At 39.4% G+C, this 20,022-nt stretch overlaps 1 protein-coding gene across 2 annotated transcripts; it reads right to left on the bottom strand.

Moving 5' to 3' along the window:
* Positions 1 to 499: 499 nt before the first annotated feature.
* mmut (methylmalonyl CoA mutase) lies at positions 500 to 19,949 on the bottom strand. 2 transcript variants are annotated; one of them, XM_032585002.1, is made up of 13 exons: positions 19,841 to 19,949; positions 18,721 to 19,157; positions 15,505 to 15,872; positions 15,262 to 15,419; positions 13,957 to 14,128; positions 13,619 to 13,867; positions 12,737 to 12,848; positions 9,212 to 9,327; positions 7,007 to 7,122; positions 3,460 to 3,591; positions 3,229 to 3,376; positions 1,956 to 2,123; positions 1,230 to 1,358 (listed from the first exon to the last, which is right to left on the bottom strand). In XM_032585002.1, exons 2-13 carry the CDS (start codon positions 19,115 to 19,117, stop codon positions 1,230 to 1,232), a joined length of 2,265 nt encoding a protein of 754 aa, XP_032440893.1. In that variant the 5' UTR covers positions 19,118 to 19,157; positions 19,841 to 19,949. The 2 variants fall into 2 exon arrangements, with proteins under 2 accessions (XP_032440892.1, XP_032440893.1); XM_032585001.1 differs by lacking the exon at positions 19,841 to 19,949 and having other exon boundaries at positions 500 to 1,358; positions 18,721 to 19,117.
* Positions 19,950 to 20,022: the final 73 nt, after the last annotated feature.

The following is a 20,022-nucleotide window of genomic DNA, read 5'->3' as shown; positions in this document are numbered from 1 at the left end:
TTTCATCTTTTTATTCATCATTATTTACATTGTCATTATAATTTTTATCAAAAAAGCTCAAATTTATTGTAATTGATCCCTATGAGCAATAAAAGGGGTAAAACATCAAAAGTGGTGAATGTTGTTGTTTTTTTATAGGAACCGAACAGGAAAGGCATTTGTTGTGAAATGGTGATATTTATATGCCGTGATGATCATAACAGCCTTGCTGTGTGTAGGTTTCGTCACATGCATAGTTGACATGTTCCCATGTGCAATGAAACACTTTGCTGTCTGCAACAATGCCGGTCAAAAAGGTAAAAGCAAAAAAAAAAAATGCATAGAAGAACTTGGAGAAAAAGTAACACCACCATGTACAAACAAGTGATACAAAAACAAAAATAGAAAAATAATGTGACGTGTTCACGGTCGTTTTTTTTAAAGGGCAAAGGATGTGAGGCAATTTCTCAGATTGTAGTTTTATTTTGTGATTGCGGGCAGAGGAACTGAATACGACAAAAAGGTCATAAACGCCTTTAATCTTATTGCCATCAATCCAACATATGCCAAGCAAAGATCACAAATGCTTAAAATTAAACTGTAACCGTCAAATTGATCACTATCTGGACCAAAAACGGGAACATAACCTGTTGCCAAAGTTTAGCCATAAACAGAACGGTGCAGAAATGGGGAACAAAAGAAGAATGGGAATCAAATCTCTCTATATATTCAATATAAATCCCAGAAAGAATGAGGTGGTTGACGTGACAGAGCACTGCCAAAGTTTAAAAAATAACTTTATTTCAACCCAAGTGTCTAAAGCAGGATGTAGATCACATAGAAAGAAAAAAAAATCACATCTCCGACTGTTTTCAACATTGTGATCACTAATGCTTTTCTCTGAACAATAATTTTAATTGCTTTTAAACATGCAGGAGAAATAATAAAATGACCTCGACATTAAAAGTCCTTAGAGTGAGCTAAGGAGGAGAGAGTTATAAAGAAGGACACTTGATTTCGGTTTCTATCTACACATGGCGACTCCTCTGACTTTAATTACACTCTGCTAGGAAACGGCAGAATATCACGTTGCGAGCAGGTCTACACCGCCGTCAGATGATAAGCATTTCATTAACCTCATTTCTGAAGCATCCAAGAAGAGCAGGGAATGAAATTCACATACTGTGACACAAAGTTTAAATGAAATAAACCACACCGTTCATGGAAAAACAGCATTTTGCTTTTTTTTCTTACATGGCTTGTCGTATTTTCTCCAGGCTCTTTTCAATATTGTCAATAACTTCGACTGCAGCTTGAGGAATCCTGGTTCCTGGACCAAATATGGCGCACACGCCGCTCTGATAGAGGAATTCATAGTCCTACAAAAGGCGGAGAGACACAGGTCAGTGTCAGGTTTTATCAGATTTTAGTTCTTAGTCACGTGGGATACATTCTTCTATTTTTTTTTAAACTGACAGAAATATAACATCTCTACATAACTCTGTTGCTTTCTTTTCATGAATGCCTTGGTTAACTTCAGTCCTCGCCTCATTAAATGGATTTTTGTTACTGCCCGTATCGATCACTACACATACAGTATCTACTACACCTTGACATTAAGTAAGGCTGAGGAAGTAGTGTAGTAGGAGCAAAAAACACCGCCACCTGCAGGTGGGTGTTAGCAGTCACTAAAACTCAAAGTTTTTGGCTATTTTTGTGGAATAAACTCAGAATTTTGCATTAGGGCAAAAAACGTGGGGATCCGTTGGTTTTGGGTGATTATGGGATCACAACAAACTAGAGGGACTGACGTATGGAGTGAATTTACATAGTGGCATTCCAGTTACCAATATAATCTTTACCTTTATCAGCAAAATTATTGTGAAACTGCAGCCCCAGTTTTCCTGGACTTTAGCTAGGACTTTTCCAAACGAAGTAAGCGTTAAAACTTGGTGAAAATACAACCCAGACGTTACCTGTGGTGGGATGACTCCTCCGCAAATGACCAGGATATCTGGCCTGTCGAGCTTCCGTAGCTCTTTGATGAGCTCTGGTACCAGGGTCTTGTGTCCTGCTGCCAACGTGCTGACCCCAACGCAGTGGACGTCGGCGTCTACCGCCTGCTGGGCGACCTCCCGGGGAGTCTGTTGGAAGGGCAAGCTTGCAACTCAAGAACAGACACAACACCACCAAACAAACAAACGAAAAAAAAAGAAGCAATAGAGCCGCACCACACAGAGTACAAATAATTTCTTTCTAATCATGTGTGAGGTTTGCTCCTCTCTCTGACAAGATTTTTTAAAATGTGTTAAATATCTTTCTTAACTGCAAATATTTCTCTACCAAATACATATAAGCTGAATTTCTCAGGAGGGTGACGGAAAGCTAGAGGCATCAACCAAAACAATGCAGGTCCTAAGGAGAGCTGTGCTGTGAGCAGACACATTATCTTATGTTGTCTTTCACTCGCACTTTCTATCCGCGCCGCCAGAGGCTAATCAGTGGTGGGAAGCAGCAAATCCGTTCTCTTATTCTCCCTTTGCTTCTGGATGGATGAATGGATGAATGAAACAGACAGATGCGAGGAAACTTGCGCGAATTAGCTCATAAATGCAGTTACTGTGTCAGATTTTAACATTAAAAAGGTTTCTTTCTAGCTTTCCCTCAGTGTCATATAACACAGAAGAATGTGCAGATTACTACCATAAATTAACGCCATAAAATGGGTATTTTCAACTGGTTAAAAGGTAGCATGAAGCAGATTTGTTTAGCTCCGTCATCAAGCTAAAGCTATTGTGTAATGTTCGCCACTGAAACCGCTCATAAGCTGCATTTCAATAGACCATTAATCATTTGCGCAAATTTGAATTACGAAAATAAATGTGCTTAATGGAAATATGGCAATTAAAAAAAATATATATATATGTTTTTCAATAAAACGTTTTTGCACTAGGATGAGGTCGTTCCCCATCTGTGTCAAAACTGGTTCATTTTGCAATGGAAACACTTTTTTCGCATCGCACGTGATCAAAAACCGGATGTTACCACTGGCAGAAACGACAAAGTAGACGACAGGAAGCGGTAGGAGGATGATGGCGCGGCATGTTTTTTTAAGGACTTATTGCGTGAACAAACGTATTCGAGTGTGATTAGCTGGCCATCTACAAAGTGTTGCACACATTTGTAATGGAAGGAAGCTACAGTAGCAGGGGTTAGCCATAGCAAATACAGATAAGAAGAATCACTGACCTGAAACAGCGGTCCAATGTCAACATCAAATCCCAAGTCGGCAAAGCCAGTGGCGATGACCTTGGCACCCCTGTCGTGGCCATCCTGTCCCATCTTTGCCACCAGTAGACGAGGGTTCCTGCCCTCGTGTTTCTTAAACTCTGTAACTCTTAATTGTTAAAAAAACGAGAAAGATATAAGACTCAACTTGCCATGCAGACAGCCATAAAGAGAACGGGGGTCGTTTTCTACCTGTTGTTGGCCAGAGCGATCTCCTCGTGCTCTCCGAACTCGCTGCGGTACGCCCCGCTCACCATCCTGGTGCTGGCCTTGTGCTCACCAAACACTTTCTTCATTGCGTCGGTTATTTCACCGACAGAGCATCTACGTAAAAAAACGACCACAATAACCATCGCTCAGCATCCCCTTCTCCCACTGAAACTCAATAAAGAAAACCGTTTCCAAAAGGGGATTTTGTGTTTCACTGGATTTTCCTTTTTCCCTTTCAATTACGTTTGCAGAAAGGACTTCAGTCTGAGGGTTGCGTAATAGAGTTTTAGAGAATTCAACCAATAATACAAAGAGGGTCGGGTTGCCTGAACAAATGTAAAAACCACTAAATACATCTTGTACACGGCTTCCAGCATTTCATCAGCAGGATTGGCTGAATATGATGCATCTAGTTCATGTATTTACTCTGACAAACAGTATTTAATCTCCCTTCAGAACCCAGTTTTTCACATATTTTGGAAATTGAAAGAGATTTAGATACTAAGATATTGCAAAATGAATAATTTTTATGATAGAAGAGCAGATGCGGTCCTCTTTGAATAAAATTAATACTGTAAAAATGAACCTGAGTTCCCTACAAATGGAAATCCCAGCTGCAGGCTATTTTGCACCTAAAGGGATTCTTTAATAGAAATTAATGTTTTGTTTCGACTCAAGGTGGATCACTTATTTAAACCCCCCCCCCAGATGACTCAATGTTGCTAGCCCATATTGGTAGGAGATGATGTTGAAACACCAAACAAAGGAAATACAAGGAAAAAAAATAACAATGGGTGAATTGCTTTTACAGAGAATATTCTCTCCTTTAAATTGGAAGAAAATCAGTGCGACAGAGAGCTAGAAATAACAGCCCGATGTTTGAGCCTACTGAGAAAAATAACGTGATCCACAGTGTCCAATGCGACGCTGAGGCTCAGTAATGCAAGTGTAGAACAATTTCCATCATATGCAGCGATCAAAAGATCATTATATGCACTTAAAGGTGCAGTTTTAGTAGAATGTGGCTTCTGAGACCCTGATTGCTAAGAATCAGAAAACGGAGATTTTCCAGGAAAGATCAAAAAGGCCTTTTCCAACTATGAACAGCAGCTTTGAGACTTCCACATAGTTACAAACCTGAATCCAAATTGGGTTTTTTAATAGTAAATGGACTGAATGTATATATATATATATATATATATATATATAAAAAAAATTCCCTTCTCACCCACCGCGGGTGGTTCTTATCCTCTGAGCTCTGGTCCTCTACCAGAGGCCTGGGAGCTTGAGGGTTCTGCGCAGTATCTTGGCTGTGCCAAGGATTGCACATTTCTGGACTGAGATGTCTGATGTTGTTCCTGGGATCTGTTGTAGCCATTGGTCCAGTTTGGGGGTGACTGCCCCGAGGGCCCCGATGACCACAGGCACCACTGTGGTCTTCACCTTCCAGGCCCTCTCCAGTTCCTCCCTGAGGCCCTGGTATTTCTCTAGTTTCTCATGCTCCTTTTTCCTGATGTTGTAGTCGCTTGGTATTGCTACATCTATCACAACGGCTTTCCTCTGTTGTTTATCCACTACGACAATGTCTGGTTGGTTCGCCATTACCATTTTGTCTGTCTGGATCTGGAAGTCCCACAGGATCTTAGCTCTGGCGTTCTCCGCCACCTTTGGGGGTATATATATATATATATATATATATATATATATATAGTACAGACCAAAAGTTTGGACACACCTTCTAATTCAATGGGTTTTCTTTATTTTCATGACTATTTATAAGGCACGAAATCCCACTTATTAACCTGACAGGGCAGGTTGACCTATGAAGTGAAAACCATTTCAGGTGACTACCTCTTGAAGCTCATCAAGAAAATGCAGAGTGTGTGCAAAGCAGTAATCACAGCAAAAGGTTGCTACTTTGAAGAAACTAGAATATAAGGGGTATTTTCAGTTGTTTTACACTTTTTTGTTTAGTGCATATTTCCACATGTGTTATTCATAGTTTTGATGCCTTCAGTGTGAATCTACAATGTCAGTAGTCATGAAAATAAAGGAAACTCATTGAATTAAAAGGTGTGTCCAAACTATGGGTCTGTACTGTATGTTGCATTTGTAGACATTAGACTACTCAGAGCTTTGCAATAGAGCCACATTTCACTCATCCACACTCACAAAAACACACACATGCATTTCAGATTGCAACTGATTACTACTATACCAACTGAAATATAACTTGACATCTAATCATGAGGTTAGTTCATTAAAATGACATCAGGGAATGTTTAAAAAGAGGCGGTTTGAGGTGGCTTTCCCTGGTGAGTTTATCAATGTCTATATGCAACATGAAAATTAACCCTCCTGTTAATTTTCAAAATTGACCCGTTTTAAAGTTAAAATTTTTTTTTAAAATAGTTGGAATTTTTTTTTTGCATGAAACTTTTTCTATTTGTCTTAATAGGTGCACTCTACATATAAATTTAAAATTTATAAATTTTACACATTTGTACCAACCCCTAGGTCTACTTCTTACACAGATACTGTTCGGGTCAATTTGACCCGGCAGTCAGGTTAAAGTGCAAAAAAAGATTTAAAAATGTCCATTTCTATATGTTTCCTTGCAGCTATGAACCATATTTCACCACACACACACAAACACAACCCACCACACCCATACATGCACACCAAGACACACACAAGCCCACTTTCTCACTACTCTCTTTACTTCACTAGAAAACTGCGAGAAAGCAGGTGTTCACGCAACTTTTGAAGGGAATCCATTCTGTTCCCGTGGACAAACTCCACCCGCACTGAGTGACACTCAGCAGAAGTGGAGAAAAACATAAATACTCTCTACATGACTCATTTGTCTTGATTTTAATCAGTGGGTCAATTTGACCCAGAACAGTATGTGTGTCTCAAATTCAACTATAAAAATCACCCATTGAAAAAAAAAAAGAAGTGTAATATAAAAAAAATGACCAAAGATAAATTTCAAGGAAATTATAGTTTTTTTGTGTCTAGGTTTTTTTCAGTGGACATTAAAAATGTAAATTCCATTTTTTATGTCCAAATGAGCAGGTTGTCGTCATTGATCCTTAATTTCTGAGAAATAAAAAAACATCATTGCACAAATATTAATTGAAATGAAAAAAGTAGTATTGGAGTTAATAATCAGATACAAAAATGTTTTGGAGAAATCTTTTAGTTTCTGACACTATTGCATGATTAAAAACTCCCCGGGTCAAATTGACCCACGAACATTTTTGCTGTACACTAGAAACGAACATAATAGGAGGGTTAAGCCCCCTTGACTTAAGTGCCTCTTTAGCTACAGCTTCTGGAGAAAGGATGTGAACGACCGTGTTACTTTATGAGTCAGCAAATGCCAGTTATTTATCATCAGGTCTTCACATTTGCTGAAATTACACAGGTGGCAAAAATTCTACACCAAGACGAATGAAAGTGCTCTATATGCACTGAGTGTGCCTTCCAGCATAAACAAAGTTTGTTCTGGCGGAGCGGTTCTGACCTGGCCCGCGCCGCCTCCACTGCCAGGGCGAGAAGGTTGCCCTCCCTGGTTCGGGAACACTCTTCAATAGCTGCCAGGCACTTCTTCGCTACCTCGGGATCACGACTTTCCTTCACCTAACATAAAATAGTGAGCTGGTAAGAATGAAATAAGCTGGGAAGCTATAGATAAGAAAGAACCTGAAAGAAAGCAGTGTCCACTGTGGCTTTCTTTCACAGAGAAAGGCACACAGAAGGCTTTCTGCGAACTGAAAAGCAAACTAAATAGCAGTTGTTTTTTAAAAAAATATCATTGAGATAGACAGTTTACATAATTATTGTCACATGATGTCAGCTTTGAGAAAAGTGGTTCAAGACCGTAATTTAATGTCATGAAGGGTCTGGTTACACCACCTGTGGTTTCTAGGGTAAATGAAATCAACGTTAATCCATGTTATTGTTGCCACCCATTTCTAAAATGTTATTATTCTTTTTGTGCAGTTTGATAAATGATGAGCACTGTTAAAATTCTGCCTTCTTTTTATATCACGGAAATGTTTCAAAAGCAACGTCGGGCACTAGAGAGAACCAGTTAGGGTGTGTATTAGTGGTTCTTCTTCCTAATTACCTAGAAATATATCAGGAAAGGCTTCATTTTAAATATTGTGTTATTACACTTTTTCATTATAAAGACATTTCAATAGAGAGAGAGAGATGGAAAAATTATTTTTTGTCTTACAAAACACACAAATTGATGGTTTGCCAAACAGATGAACCAACTAATGGTTAGCTGAACCTTTCATCAGTTTATCTGATTTGACAACCATATGGAGAAATTGATGGCTGGTTGGCTGGACATATAACTTGTAAGCCACGGGATGGTTATTATTGTTTTCTATTTTTATTTCACCAGTGATTAATTCAATTCCACTCCCTGTGCCTGGTGGTTGTGAACCGTCTAAAATCCAAATGTAAGACGGAGAAAGGAAGAAAAAAAAAAAGAAAGACTTTCCTCAAATTTCATTGACGAATGCAATCTCTCCTTTGTTCTTTTTTCCAATAACCAGGACTTTACAACTCATCGGTGTCCGGCATTGCTGTGATATTAAAAACACCAACATGCAGCAAATTCAAACTCTTAAAATGTCTGTACAGTAGAACATCAGTTTTGGTCTATTTTTGCTTCGCTGTTGGTTGAAATAAATATCAACGTTTAGGACACGAATTAAATATTTCTGCAGGGAAAACAGTTTATGTGCCGAGTTCAAAACTCATCTGTTTCAAGCATGGAGCTCGGAGCACAGACTGTTCATATTTGGCAAAGCAGTGTCCAGTTTATTTCCCTCCAAATCCCACAAAAAGACATGATTTTACCAGGGAATAAGGAAAAAAGATCATTTTCTCCCAGTGGATGAGGGTCAGCATCATAAAGACGTAAAAAACATTAGTACACCCTACACAATGCTATTTTTTCCTCATATCTGGACGTATAGATACTTAATGTTATTGAAGCAACATTGAAAAACTCTAGTGAAATAAACTAAGAATACAAACTAAAGAAAAATCTTTGATTTTTTTCTGGAAAATGCTATTTCAATTAATGCAATTTTGGGGGTGAGAAATGAATTCGAACATCCTCACATTCTGATATTGCACACACATACAGTATTGCAATTTGAATTACGTTTTGAGGTGTTTAAACCCCAAACATTTACTTGGGATCTCACCATAACATTCGCAGTTAGTGATGAGAATAAAAAACTGTTGAGGCCCTCAGAAAGAAAGCTGCAGCAGTTTATGAGTCTGGTAAGGGATTTAAAGAGGTCTCATAAGAATTTCATATAATTTTTTTATAGAACAGAAAATAGCTTAACGGTGGAAAACATCAAACAGCTGAAAATGGCCAAGTCAGGCTGTCCTTTGCAACCTAACCTTGAAAGCAGACCGTAGGATGCTAAAAGAAGACTTAAAAAACATAAGACATCATCAGAGAACCTAAAGGAGACAGAAAATGTCCTAACTTGTTGGTATTATATGTATAATGGTGCATTATGCGTTTGAAACAATTCCATAACATGACTGCAGTTGAAGGGTTTTTTGGAACTAAAATGCTTCATCGTTTTTAGACATGACCCTCTGAATACAACCTGTGGTCCTCCACCACTTTTCTTTGAGCATTGTAATCTTCCCAGCCGCACGGTGCGTCCAAGTCAATTGCGGGACTGACCTTTTTCAGTTTCTCAATCTGCTTCTGACGTACTATGGTATTATCTATGGCGAGCACCTCCACGGTCTCCTCTTTTTCCAGGCGGTACTTGTTCACACCAACAATCACCTCTGACCCTAAAGAAAGAAAAAATAAACATACAAAAGGCATTCATGTGCAGGAGCCTCAACAAAAACAGGGTGAGATGGACTGGTCAGTGTTAGATTGGACCAGCTGAAAGCAGACCGTCTTGAATCGTTGATAATAAAGCTGGTGATTTGCATCTTGCTGTTCTGGCTGGTTGTATTCAGACAAAAAAAATAAATGTTGTTTTGTTGCCATCTCCCTAATTAATTCAAAAATTATGTAATATTTGACATCTAAACTGAGCATCAAAGTACAACAGGAGAATATTTTTCTGAGATATTACACAAACTCAAAACATCGGTGTGCTGCTCTGCTGTTGCCAGTTTTAAGTTATGCATGCTTCTTTACGTATGTTCATATCCAACTACAGGGCAAATTTCCGACATTCTACAATTATCTATGTTAAGCAAAACAATAGAATAAAGTATAAATGTCCTTAATGGCCCCTCAGTGAGGATATCCAGAAGCAAGAAACACACAAAATAGTAATATTAGAGCCTCTATATTCCATATTTTTCTTTTATTCCAAACAGAGACAACAATTGTAACTGTGATATTGAGTATTGTGAATTCTTTTTAGCAATAGTTATGACAATTGACGATTTAAGAAGCTATTACATCCTAAATGCCCAACTTAGTTTTATCGTGGGTCCTTCCTCCCAGTGACTGTCAGACTCCATAATCATTATGCAACTGTTCAGATTGCAGGAAAGCAGGTGTAACGCTAAGCTAAAGGTTTAAAATTTGTTCAGTAAGAGAATCCAGATCTTGTCTAATTGGTCCGTTTAATCTTAAATAGAGCAAATGATCTTTAAAGACTGAGATGAGACATGATTTGTAACAGCCCAGGAATGTGGGTGGGAGGGGCAGCAGTCTTCTATTTCAGCAATATAAAATAAATCAAAGGAAAGCGCCCGATGGCTTCTGTAAGTAAAGTGTTTATCTTCCTCACTCACTGTATGGCATACAAATTTAATTTTAAAATTATTTTTATTAAGCTAAAAGGGTTGAAAGGAGTCAGGCATCACTTGGACAAAACAATGTTAAATGACCTTATTTAATAAAAAGTAAAAATTGGAAAACAGCACAAAAATTATCTGTACCCATTTCAATAATCAACGGACAACTTTGCATTAGTATTACAGCAACAAAACCCTTCCTGTAATAGCCGGCCAGGTTTTTCCTGTTTCCACTGGACGAAATAACATGTTGGTAATATAAAAAATAATAACTTAAAGCCTAAATCTGCCAAGATTACAAATGTAAATCTTAAATTTAAATATACGCTTGACAGAAATGATTGTTTTCCCTTTATGTTAAATATTGAGAAATACATTCAAAATTCTTGGATGTGATTTCTAAAAGCATTTTACGATTCAGTCCCTCAGCACTAAATCCAAAGGGATCAAAAGACAATCAGGATTCAAGGTCCAACAAAACAGAAAGAACAAATAGTGAGAAAAAAAAAAACAACAACAAGGTGACCCTGAAAAGCCAACGAATATTAATGAGAAGAGTTGGCATCAAAGAGCTACTGAACTGACTTACAGAACGACAAACTGCTGTAGAGAAAAGCAGATCTGAGTCTCAATTATTCCCTGTTGTAATAACTGGATTATGCTGCCCAATCCCACCTCAGTTCACCTCACAACGCAGCAAAAGACACGAAGGTGGGATCACATAATGATGTGCAATTTGTGTTCGCCGAAGCAGCACTTTGTAAATGTCATTCACGCCATTAATGATTTGAAAGCTCAGTAAGTGTTTCTCGTCAGAGAAGAACGAATCTTATCGAAAAAATGATGTGAACTGGGCACCACCAGAAAACCTCCTTTTATTTCTGGTTTGGTTTTCGAACTGGAAGGGAACAGCTCAATCGCATTTAAGTTTGGACTTTGATTAGAGCACATCAAAAGATTCTTTTACGCTAGCCATTTGCCAGTGTACTAGATCACAGTCTTGGTGCATAACTTGGATTCATTTAACGCCTCGATATGCCGGCTGGACATTTTTCTCTAGGATTTCTACCGGAGAGCAGAATTCGTAGTTTTGTAACAATTCGTGGCAACTCGCCCAGATCCTGAAGCAGCAAAGCAGCCGCAAAAGAGTTCACCACTCCCTCCATGTTTTCTCCATATATGAATAACATCTCTCACTGAAGACCCAAAGCCTTGGTGACGACATTTCAACACTTTCTAAACCGATGCAAATAACTTATTTATCATCTGTTCTCGAATTTGTAAATGTGTCTGATGTGTTGCTTATTTAATCCCACTTTTCGTTTTCAGTCGGGTACTGTCTGGAAAACATGCTGATTGTAAAATTCTGGTATTAACTGGAACTGGTTTGCTGATAAAATGAAACAAAAAAAAAAGTGGTTCTCCGTGTTTAAGTCGTGATTTGACAAAAGGGATCAATGATTTTTCCCACAAAGAGTCAGGACAGTTTGGATAGCTTCTTCCCCAATAGATGAAACCATTTTAAAAACCGCATTTTCTTCTCTGTCTCTGTCTGCTATCACAGTTTGTTCGGTTCCATTTTCACAGCACAGAATGAAACTTTCAGTAGGAAGCTAATGGGGAAGAGCCCATCTGGAGGATCATAAATTATTTTATGTGTCTGTATGCAAAAGCCCTGCCAAGCAAAAAAGTTTAAAGTGCATGCCAGGGGGGATTACAGAGAGACATTCTAAATGAGAATAAAACCATAACTTTGAAGTTTTTAGGCAGAAAAGGACAGGCCGAGCCAATATTCACAGCATGCAGATATTGCAAGCTGTGAATTTTATTCTGGGGTCATTTCACAAAGTTGTCAGTGAATATATCAGCTGCTGCTCACAGAACGTTTCTCTCATTTGTATTTTAATTGGAAAAAAAAAAAAAAACGATATAAGAGATAACATTGAAAATTGCAAATGACTGAATAGATGGTGCATAGATGGCGATTTGTGTGCATTTCTGCATGCATTTGTGTGCTGGGTACTTGTTAAAATTAAATGTTAAAGACTTGGCAAAAGGAGACATTATTCAGTAACTGCCACGGTCGGCAACCGTCATGGCGGCTTTCTGATTTGCTTCAAGCCCTTTTCCATTTTTACTACTTTCAAACACAGAAATGAAAAAAAATATTATTAAATATTTAAGAAATCATGCTAAATATTAAAACATAGAGCAACAGAAGTCATGATTCATTTTGGTAACTTTATGAAACCTAAAATTTTTTGCATGCCACTGTAGAATCATAAACTATACATCAGCATGGTTTTCATGGTCGCACTGCTACTTTAACTCGGCTCGCTGCAGGCAGACAACTTTGTGGTAGTAGGACACAGGAGGGAGTGAAAATAGGCAAGAATGAGAGGATTAAACTGAAGATGATGAAAATGTCTCGGTGTGATACCTGAGTCGATGCGGGCCTGTCTCCGTGCAGCACATTCCTCAATCCGTAGTTTTGGAATTCCCTCCGCCACGGCTCTGGCCATGCCTCCCATCTCTTCTATGTCTTTAATGAACTGCAGAAACACAGACAGAGCCAGTGATCAGTGGGAACTGGCAGGCTAAGGCTGCATTGACACCAACCATGCTTAGTCCACTTTGATCAAATTCCAACTTATCTAGAAAATCCAGTTTGCTTGGGGAGGTGTGAATGTGCAATCCAAAGCAGACCAAAAAAAGCAAACTCTGGTCAGCCTAACAACTGCAGTCTATTAAAGTGAACTCTGGCGCGGTTTGAATGCATATGTTGGTGCAATTAGACCAGAAATCGCTCCAAAAGCAGGAAGCGAACTGCTGAAAAAGCACAGGGCATTCTGGGTAAATAGAACCTAAACAAACACGTGAGCACAGCACTACACGGAGAAATGGCTTGTGGTCTGTTACCAGAGACAAAAGAGAAATCCCGCAACCGCTAAAAATCTACTCCATTTTTGTTTACATTTTGTGAAGGAGGAAGTTGCGCTCGTATCTTCTTCTGAGGTTTTTGTGTCATTTCCTCCAGTGGTTTTTCGTGTAGCGCCACCACAGGTAAGGAGGGGAACAGAATTTTTCAATTAGGATCGTTTGACACATCACAGTATGAAAGCGAACAGCACCAACTGAAAATGTAACAAATGTTGTAATTTCGGTCCCCAATCGAACCGAATCTGCCGGACTATCAGGTGTGAAAACCCCCTAGTTGCAACGACATTAAACGTGTTTACCGATAAGAGAGATAAAATGTATTTAGCTTTATAATAACGAGGTGCAGTCAAACTTCAAGAGTTAAGAACAGCCTCCACAACACCTTCAGAGCCGTGTTATAAACATCGTCGGTGAGCGCCTCCATCATGAATGAGCCGCCCCAGGGATCTGCCACTTTAGGGATCCCCGACTCCTCCTGGATGATGATCTGGGTGTTCCTGGCGATGCGAGCGCTCTTCACCGTCGGCAAACCCAGAGCTTCGTCGAAGGAGTTGGTGTGAAGTGACTGGGTGCCTCCGAACACAGCAGCCATGGCTTCGATCACCGTGCGGATCACGTTGTTGTAGGGATCCTGAGAAAGGAGGCGCAGGGGAAAGCTGCGGCTTTGAACTCATCGCTAGACGATGCTTGGATCTTGGTCGAATGCATGGATTCGCTCACCTGTTCAGTGAGTGACCAGCCTGAGGTCTGGCAGTGTGTGCGCAAGAGGAGAGACTTGGGGTTCTTGGGCTGGAAGTTTTCTTTAATGAGCGTGGCCCATAACCTCCTGCCCGCCCTCAGCTTTGCTATTTCCATGTAGAAATTCATCCCTATGCCCCAGAAGAATGACAACCTGGCAAAGAAAAGAAGGACAAAAAATGTAAGGAAACATATTTCATATATCTCAATCAATCTGACTGTGACTTTGTTCACGACAACAGCCCTGCAGCAACAAGTACTCCTGCAGAGTACGAGGCTGAATAACCACAAATGCCACACATGTGAAATAGAAAAATCCTATTAAAATACATTGAACTTTGTGGTTGTAATGTGACAAAATGTAAAAAGTAAAAAATTATATTTTGGATATAAGATCATCAGGGTTCCTGACCTTAACAGCCAGGAATTCCTGAGATCTATTTGTAAAAGCAAATAGATCTCATGACACAAAATGAATGGAGGTTAGTAAAGCTTTAATTGTGAAGAAAATGCGCATGTAAAAATATGACCTAATTCACGTTTACAGAAAATATGAAAACATTCATAATGTGATGTAGCCCATATCTGGTAAACAAAAGAAAAACCCATCTATGACTAACTACAATGCAACACAAGCCTTCAAATGCTAATCAGCATGAGTGATGTTCCATGTTAGAAAAGTGTAGAAAATTAGAAAAATTTCATGTGAGAAAAAAAAAATCGGACATAAGAAGAGGTAAGAATGAACAGAACGAAATCCATCGCATAGACCTGAATGAATCCATAGCGATTCAACAAAGTTATCTTTAAGGGCCGTCTCCGTAGATACAACGCTCGCCGACAGGTGAAAATCTGATTAGTTAGAAATGGTTTCAGCCATCTGCCTTCTCTACAATGACTAATTGCACGACTTAGGAGCTGCTGGGGTGCAGCTTTTGTGTGCTTTGAGAAGCAACGTTTGTCAGCAGATCTATTGTCAACATTGATTCTGGGTTTATTGTGGCGCCACGTGAAAACACTGAATACCTCCCCGTTGGTGTGCAGCATCTGGCTGGTTTGTGTGCGATTTGCCATTCAGATTGCTACATTATTTTATAAAGAAAGAAACAACAACAGATATGGTGCAGTTGGGTATGTAGTGGAGTTAAATTTTTTTTATCGTAAAGTCTTTGGTTTCAGCTTCTTAGGATCTGTCTCAATCATACAGAGAGGGGTATAAACATGTCTTCAAATTTTTTAGAAGGTATTAACGTTACCATTTCGATCAAATTTAAATCACACACACACCTCGGCGCAAACTCATCGATGGTTAGGCCTGCTTTCAGACCCGTCCGGCAGTACTCCAGGCCGTTAGCAATGGTGTAAGCTACTTCTAAAATAGCATCTGCACCGGCCTCTTGAAGATGGTAGCCACTGATGGATATGGAGTTGAATTTAGGCATGTGCTGAAAACAAAGCAAAAGAAAACCTGTAAAAAATAAAATAAAAAATACATGGAAAGCATAATCACAGGAGCAGTGTGGTCCATACCTTGGAGGTATATGCAAAGATGTCTGCAATGGCGTGCATGGATGGTTCCGGAGGGAAAATGTAGGTGTTGCGCACCATGAACTCCTTTAGAATATCATTCTGAATGGTGCCGGTTAGTTTTTCTTTAGCCACTCCCTGTTCCTCCCCGGTGACAATAAACATGGCCAATACTGGGATAACAGCTCCGTTCATTGTCATCGACACAGACATCTTTTCTAGGGGGATTCCGTCAAAGAGCATCTTCATGTCCTCCACGGTGTCGATAGCCACTCCGGCCATCCCCACGTCCCCGTGGACTCGGGGATTGTCTGAGTCGTAGCCACGGTGGGTCGGGAGGTCAAACGCCACAGACAGACCCTGCTGACCCGCTGAAACGGAATAGATGAGACAGATTGTAGGTGAGAGAAAAGGGGAAGGTTGGAACTTGGAGAATTGAAGGTGATAGATGTCTGTTGGGTGAGTAGTTCAAATTTATATGCATTTCATTGAGTTTTTATGTGGTAGACCAATACAATACATAACTATAGCAAAGTATTAGGGTCACTGTAGATAGAAGTAAAAAAGGATGTGGGAGGAGTACATTTCTGCCCAAAAAAAAAAACTAAGAAAAAATGATATTAACAGTCAACGTTTGAGATTTGAGAAAAAAAAAAAAAAAAATTTCTCCCAAATTTCTGACTTTACAAAATCAGAAAATATCCTACTTTTAATATTGCACCTTTACACTTTAGTCATTAATTTTTTTTTTTTTTTCATTTTTGCAAATCAGAAAACATAAATTATTTTCTTGCAAATATGTGAAATTGTAAAAATGTCAATTTTTTTGGTGGAAATTTGCTCCTTTATAGTTTTTTTGTTTTGTTTTAATTTATCTACAATGTCCCTAATACTCCACCGTACATAGCTCTAAAAAGTGTATATATGTTTTTTACAAATAAAAATGTAAAAACTTTGTATTTCACCAGCCTTGGGAAACATTTTGTTGTTGTTATTAACATAAGCTGTTGTAAAAGTCCCTCTGGCTGTATGTTTACGGTCGTTGTCCTTCTGGAAGTTTATCTTCACTAAAGCAAATTCTATCACATCTGGATCACTTTCCACACTGACTTTCTTGTCACTACCAAAGACCAGACATGTTGAGTGTGTTACTACTAATTCCCCATAATGTGGATCTGTGCAGCTCCTCCAAAGTCACCATGGCCCTCTTGACTAGTTTTCTGAATAACTCTCTTCTTTCCAGGCCTACAGTTTAGATGAGCAGTTATGGCATTAATACAGATATGTCATTTAATGTGTCTAATTTGGCTCAGATGAAAATGGCACTTTCCGGCATCTGTAAACTATTCCTAAGTAGGAACCAGACTTATGAATACATAGTAATATTGGCTTTCTCAAGCAGTTTTGAGATAAATAAAAGCATTTAAAACAAAAATGTGATCGCTTATAATTCTGCTTCAAACAGCGCCCCTCATTTATAACTCATAGGTGAGAGACAAGACGACTGTCTGCTGAAATAACACGGACGACACGCTGCTGCCTTAAAGCTGACCTTGCAGGAACATTGTGTCAGGCTATGTTGATCGGAGCGCTAATCTCCGACATCTTCGGTTGCCCCGCGGTGAACATTTCTGCTTCATCAAATCACAAACTTAACAGGCTTTTTGCCCCAGAACTGAACGCTGTCACAGCTTGGCAACGCCAACCTGAAGCCGTGACTCGTGGCGATACTTAGTCACAGCTACAGGTTTATTTGAACATACATCAACTGCATCACTGTGGACCAAAACTGAAAATTATGATCAGCCAAAAAAAAAAAAAAAAGGATAAGAAACATTTTCTTGCTCTGTAAAATGCTTTTATTACAGCAGATAAACCCAGAAATGTTAGAAAATTGTCTGTTTCTGCAACGTCTGTTGCTAGTGTTTATTCTTCATTTTATTAAATCTTTTTGATGTCATATAAATCAATGCAATATTGCAAAAAATATTCCAGTCATTTTGCTTTGAAACTTCTGGTTGGATTCTCCATGATGTTATTGGAAATTGTCCATCTATGCTCATCTCCTGTGCAGCAGAATGTTCTTTTCTGATGTCATTTTGTGCACGATTACTACATTTCTGTTCACACACCCTTCTGTTTTTAGGTTGCCGTACCAATATTCTTGCTGTTGTAGATCCATGATTATAGTCGGTCTCTAATATATAGTAAGAAACATTCCAATATTTCACTGGGTATAATATTAGTACTGAACATAGAGAGTGTTGAAAGCATTATGATGACAGAATGAAGGAAAACGGAGCTTTATTGCCATATATGGCACTGGATTTTATTTAGGAGTCTTAGAGTAATGGTCCTTAATGCAAACACAGCTCACACGTTTTGAGATTTTTCTTTTGGAGAAAATTTTGGAAAAAACAAATTATTTTTTGCTTCTTTGCTTTGGTTTATCAAGTAAAATTGCAGTGGAATACATTAGAGCTTGCTTTTGTAAATTTAGAGACTATGAAAACAATCTCAAATGATGCACCTTCAATGATTTTTTTCCACTTAACAGGACTCCAAACAATAGAAAACTTTATGTGATGAAGAACTGCCATCACAAAGTCTTTTTGTCGATATGTCATTTATATGCATTTATTTTTTTTCTCCGAAGAGTTTTTGCGGCGCTAGTGGCTCGTATTTTTTCGACAGTAGGCAGACAGGAAGGAGGGTAAGGAGAGGGGGGGAAGACATGCGGCAAAGGTCGTCGGGACCGGGAGTCGAACCCGCGACGTCCGCGTCGAGGACTAAGGCCTCGAAACGTGGGGCGTGCTAACCCCCTGCGCCACCACAGCACGCCCCATGATATGTCATTTATGATTTTTTGCTTATGATTGGATATTTAATCTAAACTGGCCTACGCTTTTAAAATATCATTTATTCATTTAATGTTAATGTTTTTCGTCTACTCAAATGATGTAGTCCACACGTTCCTATGAAGCAGCTTCACGAGCCCACACTATGAATTTTTTTCTTCTTCTTTTTTTAATTTTTACAATTGGAGATCATCATTTCCTAAATTCCTCCCAAAGTAGGGTGTAAAAGGCATAATGTCGTAACAGATGAAACGATTGTAGACCTGAAAAATTTTAGAACTCTGAGTGTTTTAAGATTTAATATAATTCATCCAAACAGAACCACATTTAAGTTAAGTCAACTTAAGGTAAACCAGTCTACCTTTAATGTTGTCCTTGTAGAACTTGTTGCTCTCCTCCACAGTGCTGAAGCCAGCATACTGCCTGATTGTCCAGGGTCTGTAGGTGTACATGGTGGGATAGGGCCCTCTAGTGTATGGAAAGACTCCTGGCAGCTCGTCGGCACGACCCTCGGAATCAGCTTGCGTGTACACCGGCTTGATGTTGAGCCCCTCAGGTGTGCGCCAGATCAGATCTTCTGGGTTCTTCCCCTTGAGCTGCTTCTTAGCCAGGCCGGCCCACGCAGCATTCAGCTTGACCTCGTCCTGACACGACACCGAGGTGTGAATCCGCAAGCGCTGTGTCTGGGCTGAGGAGACGCAAGCTCCGGCCAGGCGGCGGGCAGCCACCGCTGCACATGCCCGCTGAGCGGACAACATCCTGACAGCTGGCTGGCTCGCTCACACACGCATGGGTAACCTGGAGGGACACAGATGAGGCGGAGGGGGTTTATTGAGAGGAAATTGTGAAAAGTGAGCTAAAAAAAAAAAAGATATTCATGACATATTTTTGCCCTGATACCCAATAATCATGTCACTTATTTTCAACATAGCATGTCAAACGCTCAGGTAAAGCGGGGAAAATTAGGCCAAAAATCACTTAATCAATCTACACTATCAGTTTATCGTCCAGGTGAACACTGCACTTCTTGAGGAAGCTGAAGAAGGTGTATTTTTGTTGTGGATAGTGTAATCTTTTTTGTCAAAAATCTGTTGGGGTAGCAGCTTCAGAACCAGGGACTAAAAAAAAAAAAAAAGGCTAAACAAGCTGATAAAGAAGACAACAACAACGTGCCTTCAGTCAAAGGCTTTATGAGATTTTCTGACAAAGCTGAATACCGCTGAATACTGATTCGCGTATTAAGAAACGCGACACATTATTACCACTAAAGGAAGCTTGTGTTCCCTTTGAAATACAGGTAAAAGCAAACTATTAGCGTGATGCTAACTGCTAGCCCCGGTTTTCTAAAGGCAAACGTTAAATATGGCCACTCGTATCTATTAACAGCAGGACCCAAATAGGACGTAATAGCCCGGTTAATTTCTGCTGTTTTTTACGCAACACGGGACATTTCACAGAGCATTTTGAGGAAAGTTTCTGACCTTGTAGTTTGTTGTGCTGGTTCAAGCTGGTGAGAGGCGTGTTTACCGATGTCCAATGAGGCTCAACAACACTCACCCTCAGCCAATCGTGTACGAGAGTCAAAATTGCGAACTTTGACCCATGACACCGGAAGTTAATATTAAAACAAAGATCGTTGCTTTTTAGAGTTTAGTGTACACTT

The sequence above is a fragment of the Xiphophorus hellerii genome, chromosome 15 (assembly GCF_003331165.1).
Source record: "Xiphophorus hellerii strain 12219 chromosome 15, Xiphophorus_hellerii-4.1, whole genome shotgun sequence".
Taxonomy (NCBI): Eukaryota; Metazoa; Chordata; class Actinopteri; order Cyprinodontiformes; family Poeciliidae; genus Xiphophorus; species Xiphophorus hellerii.
The sequence above is the reverse complement of the archived record's forward strand: the minus strand, read 5'-3'. Positions and strand labels throughout refer to the sequence as shown.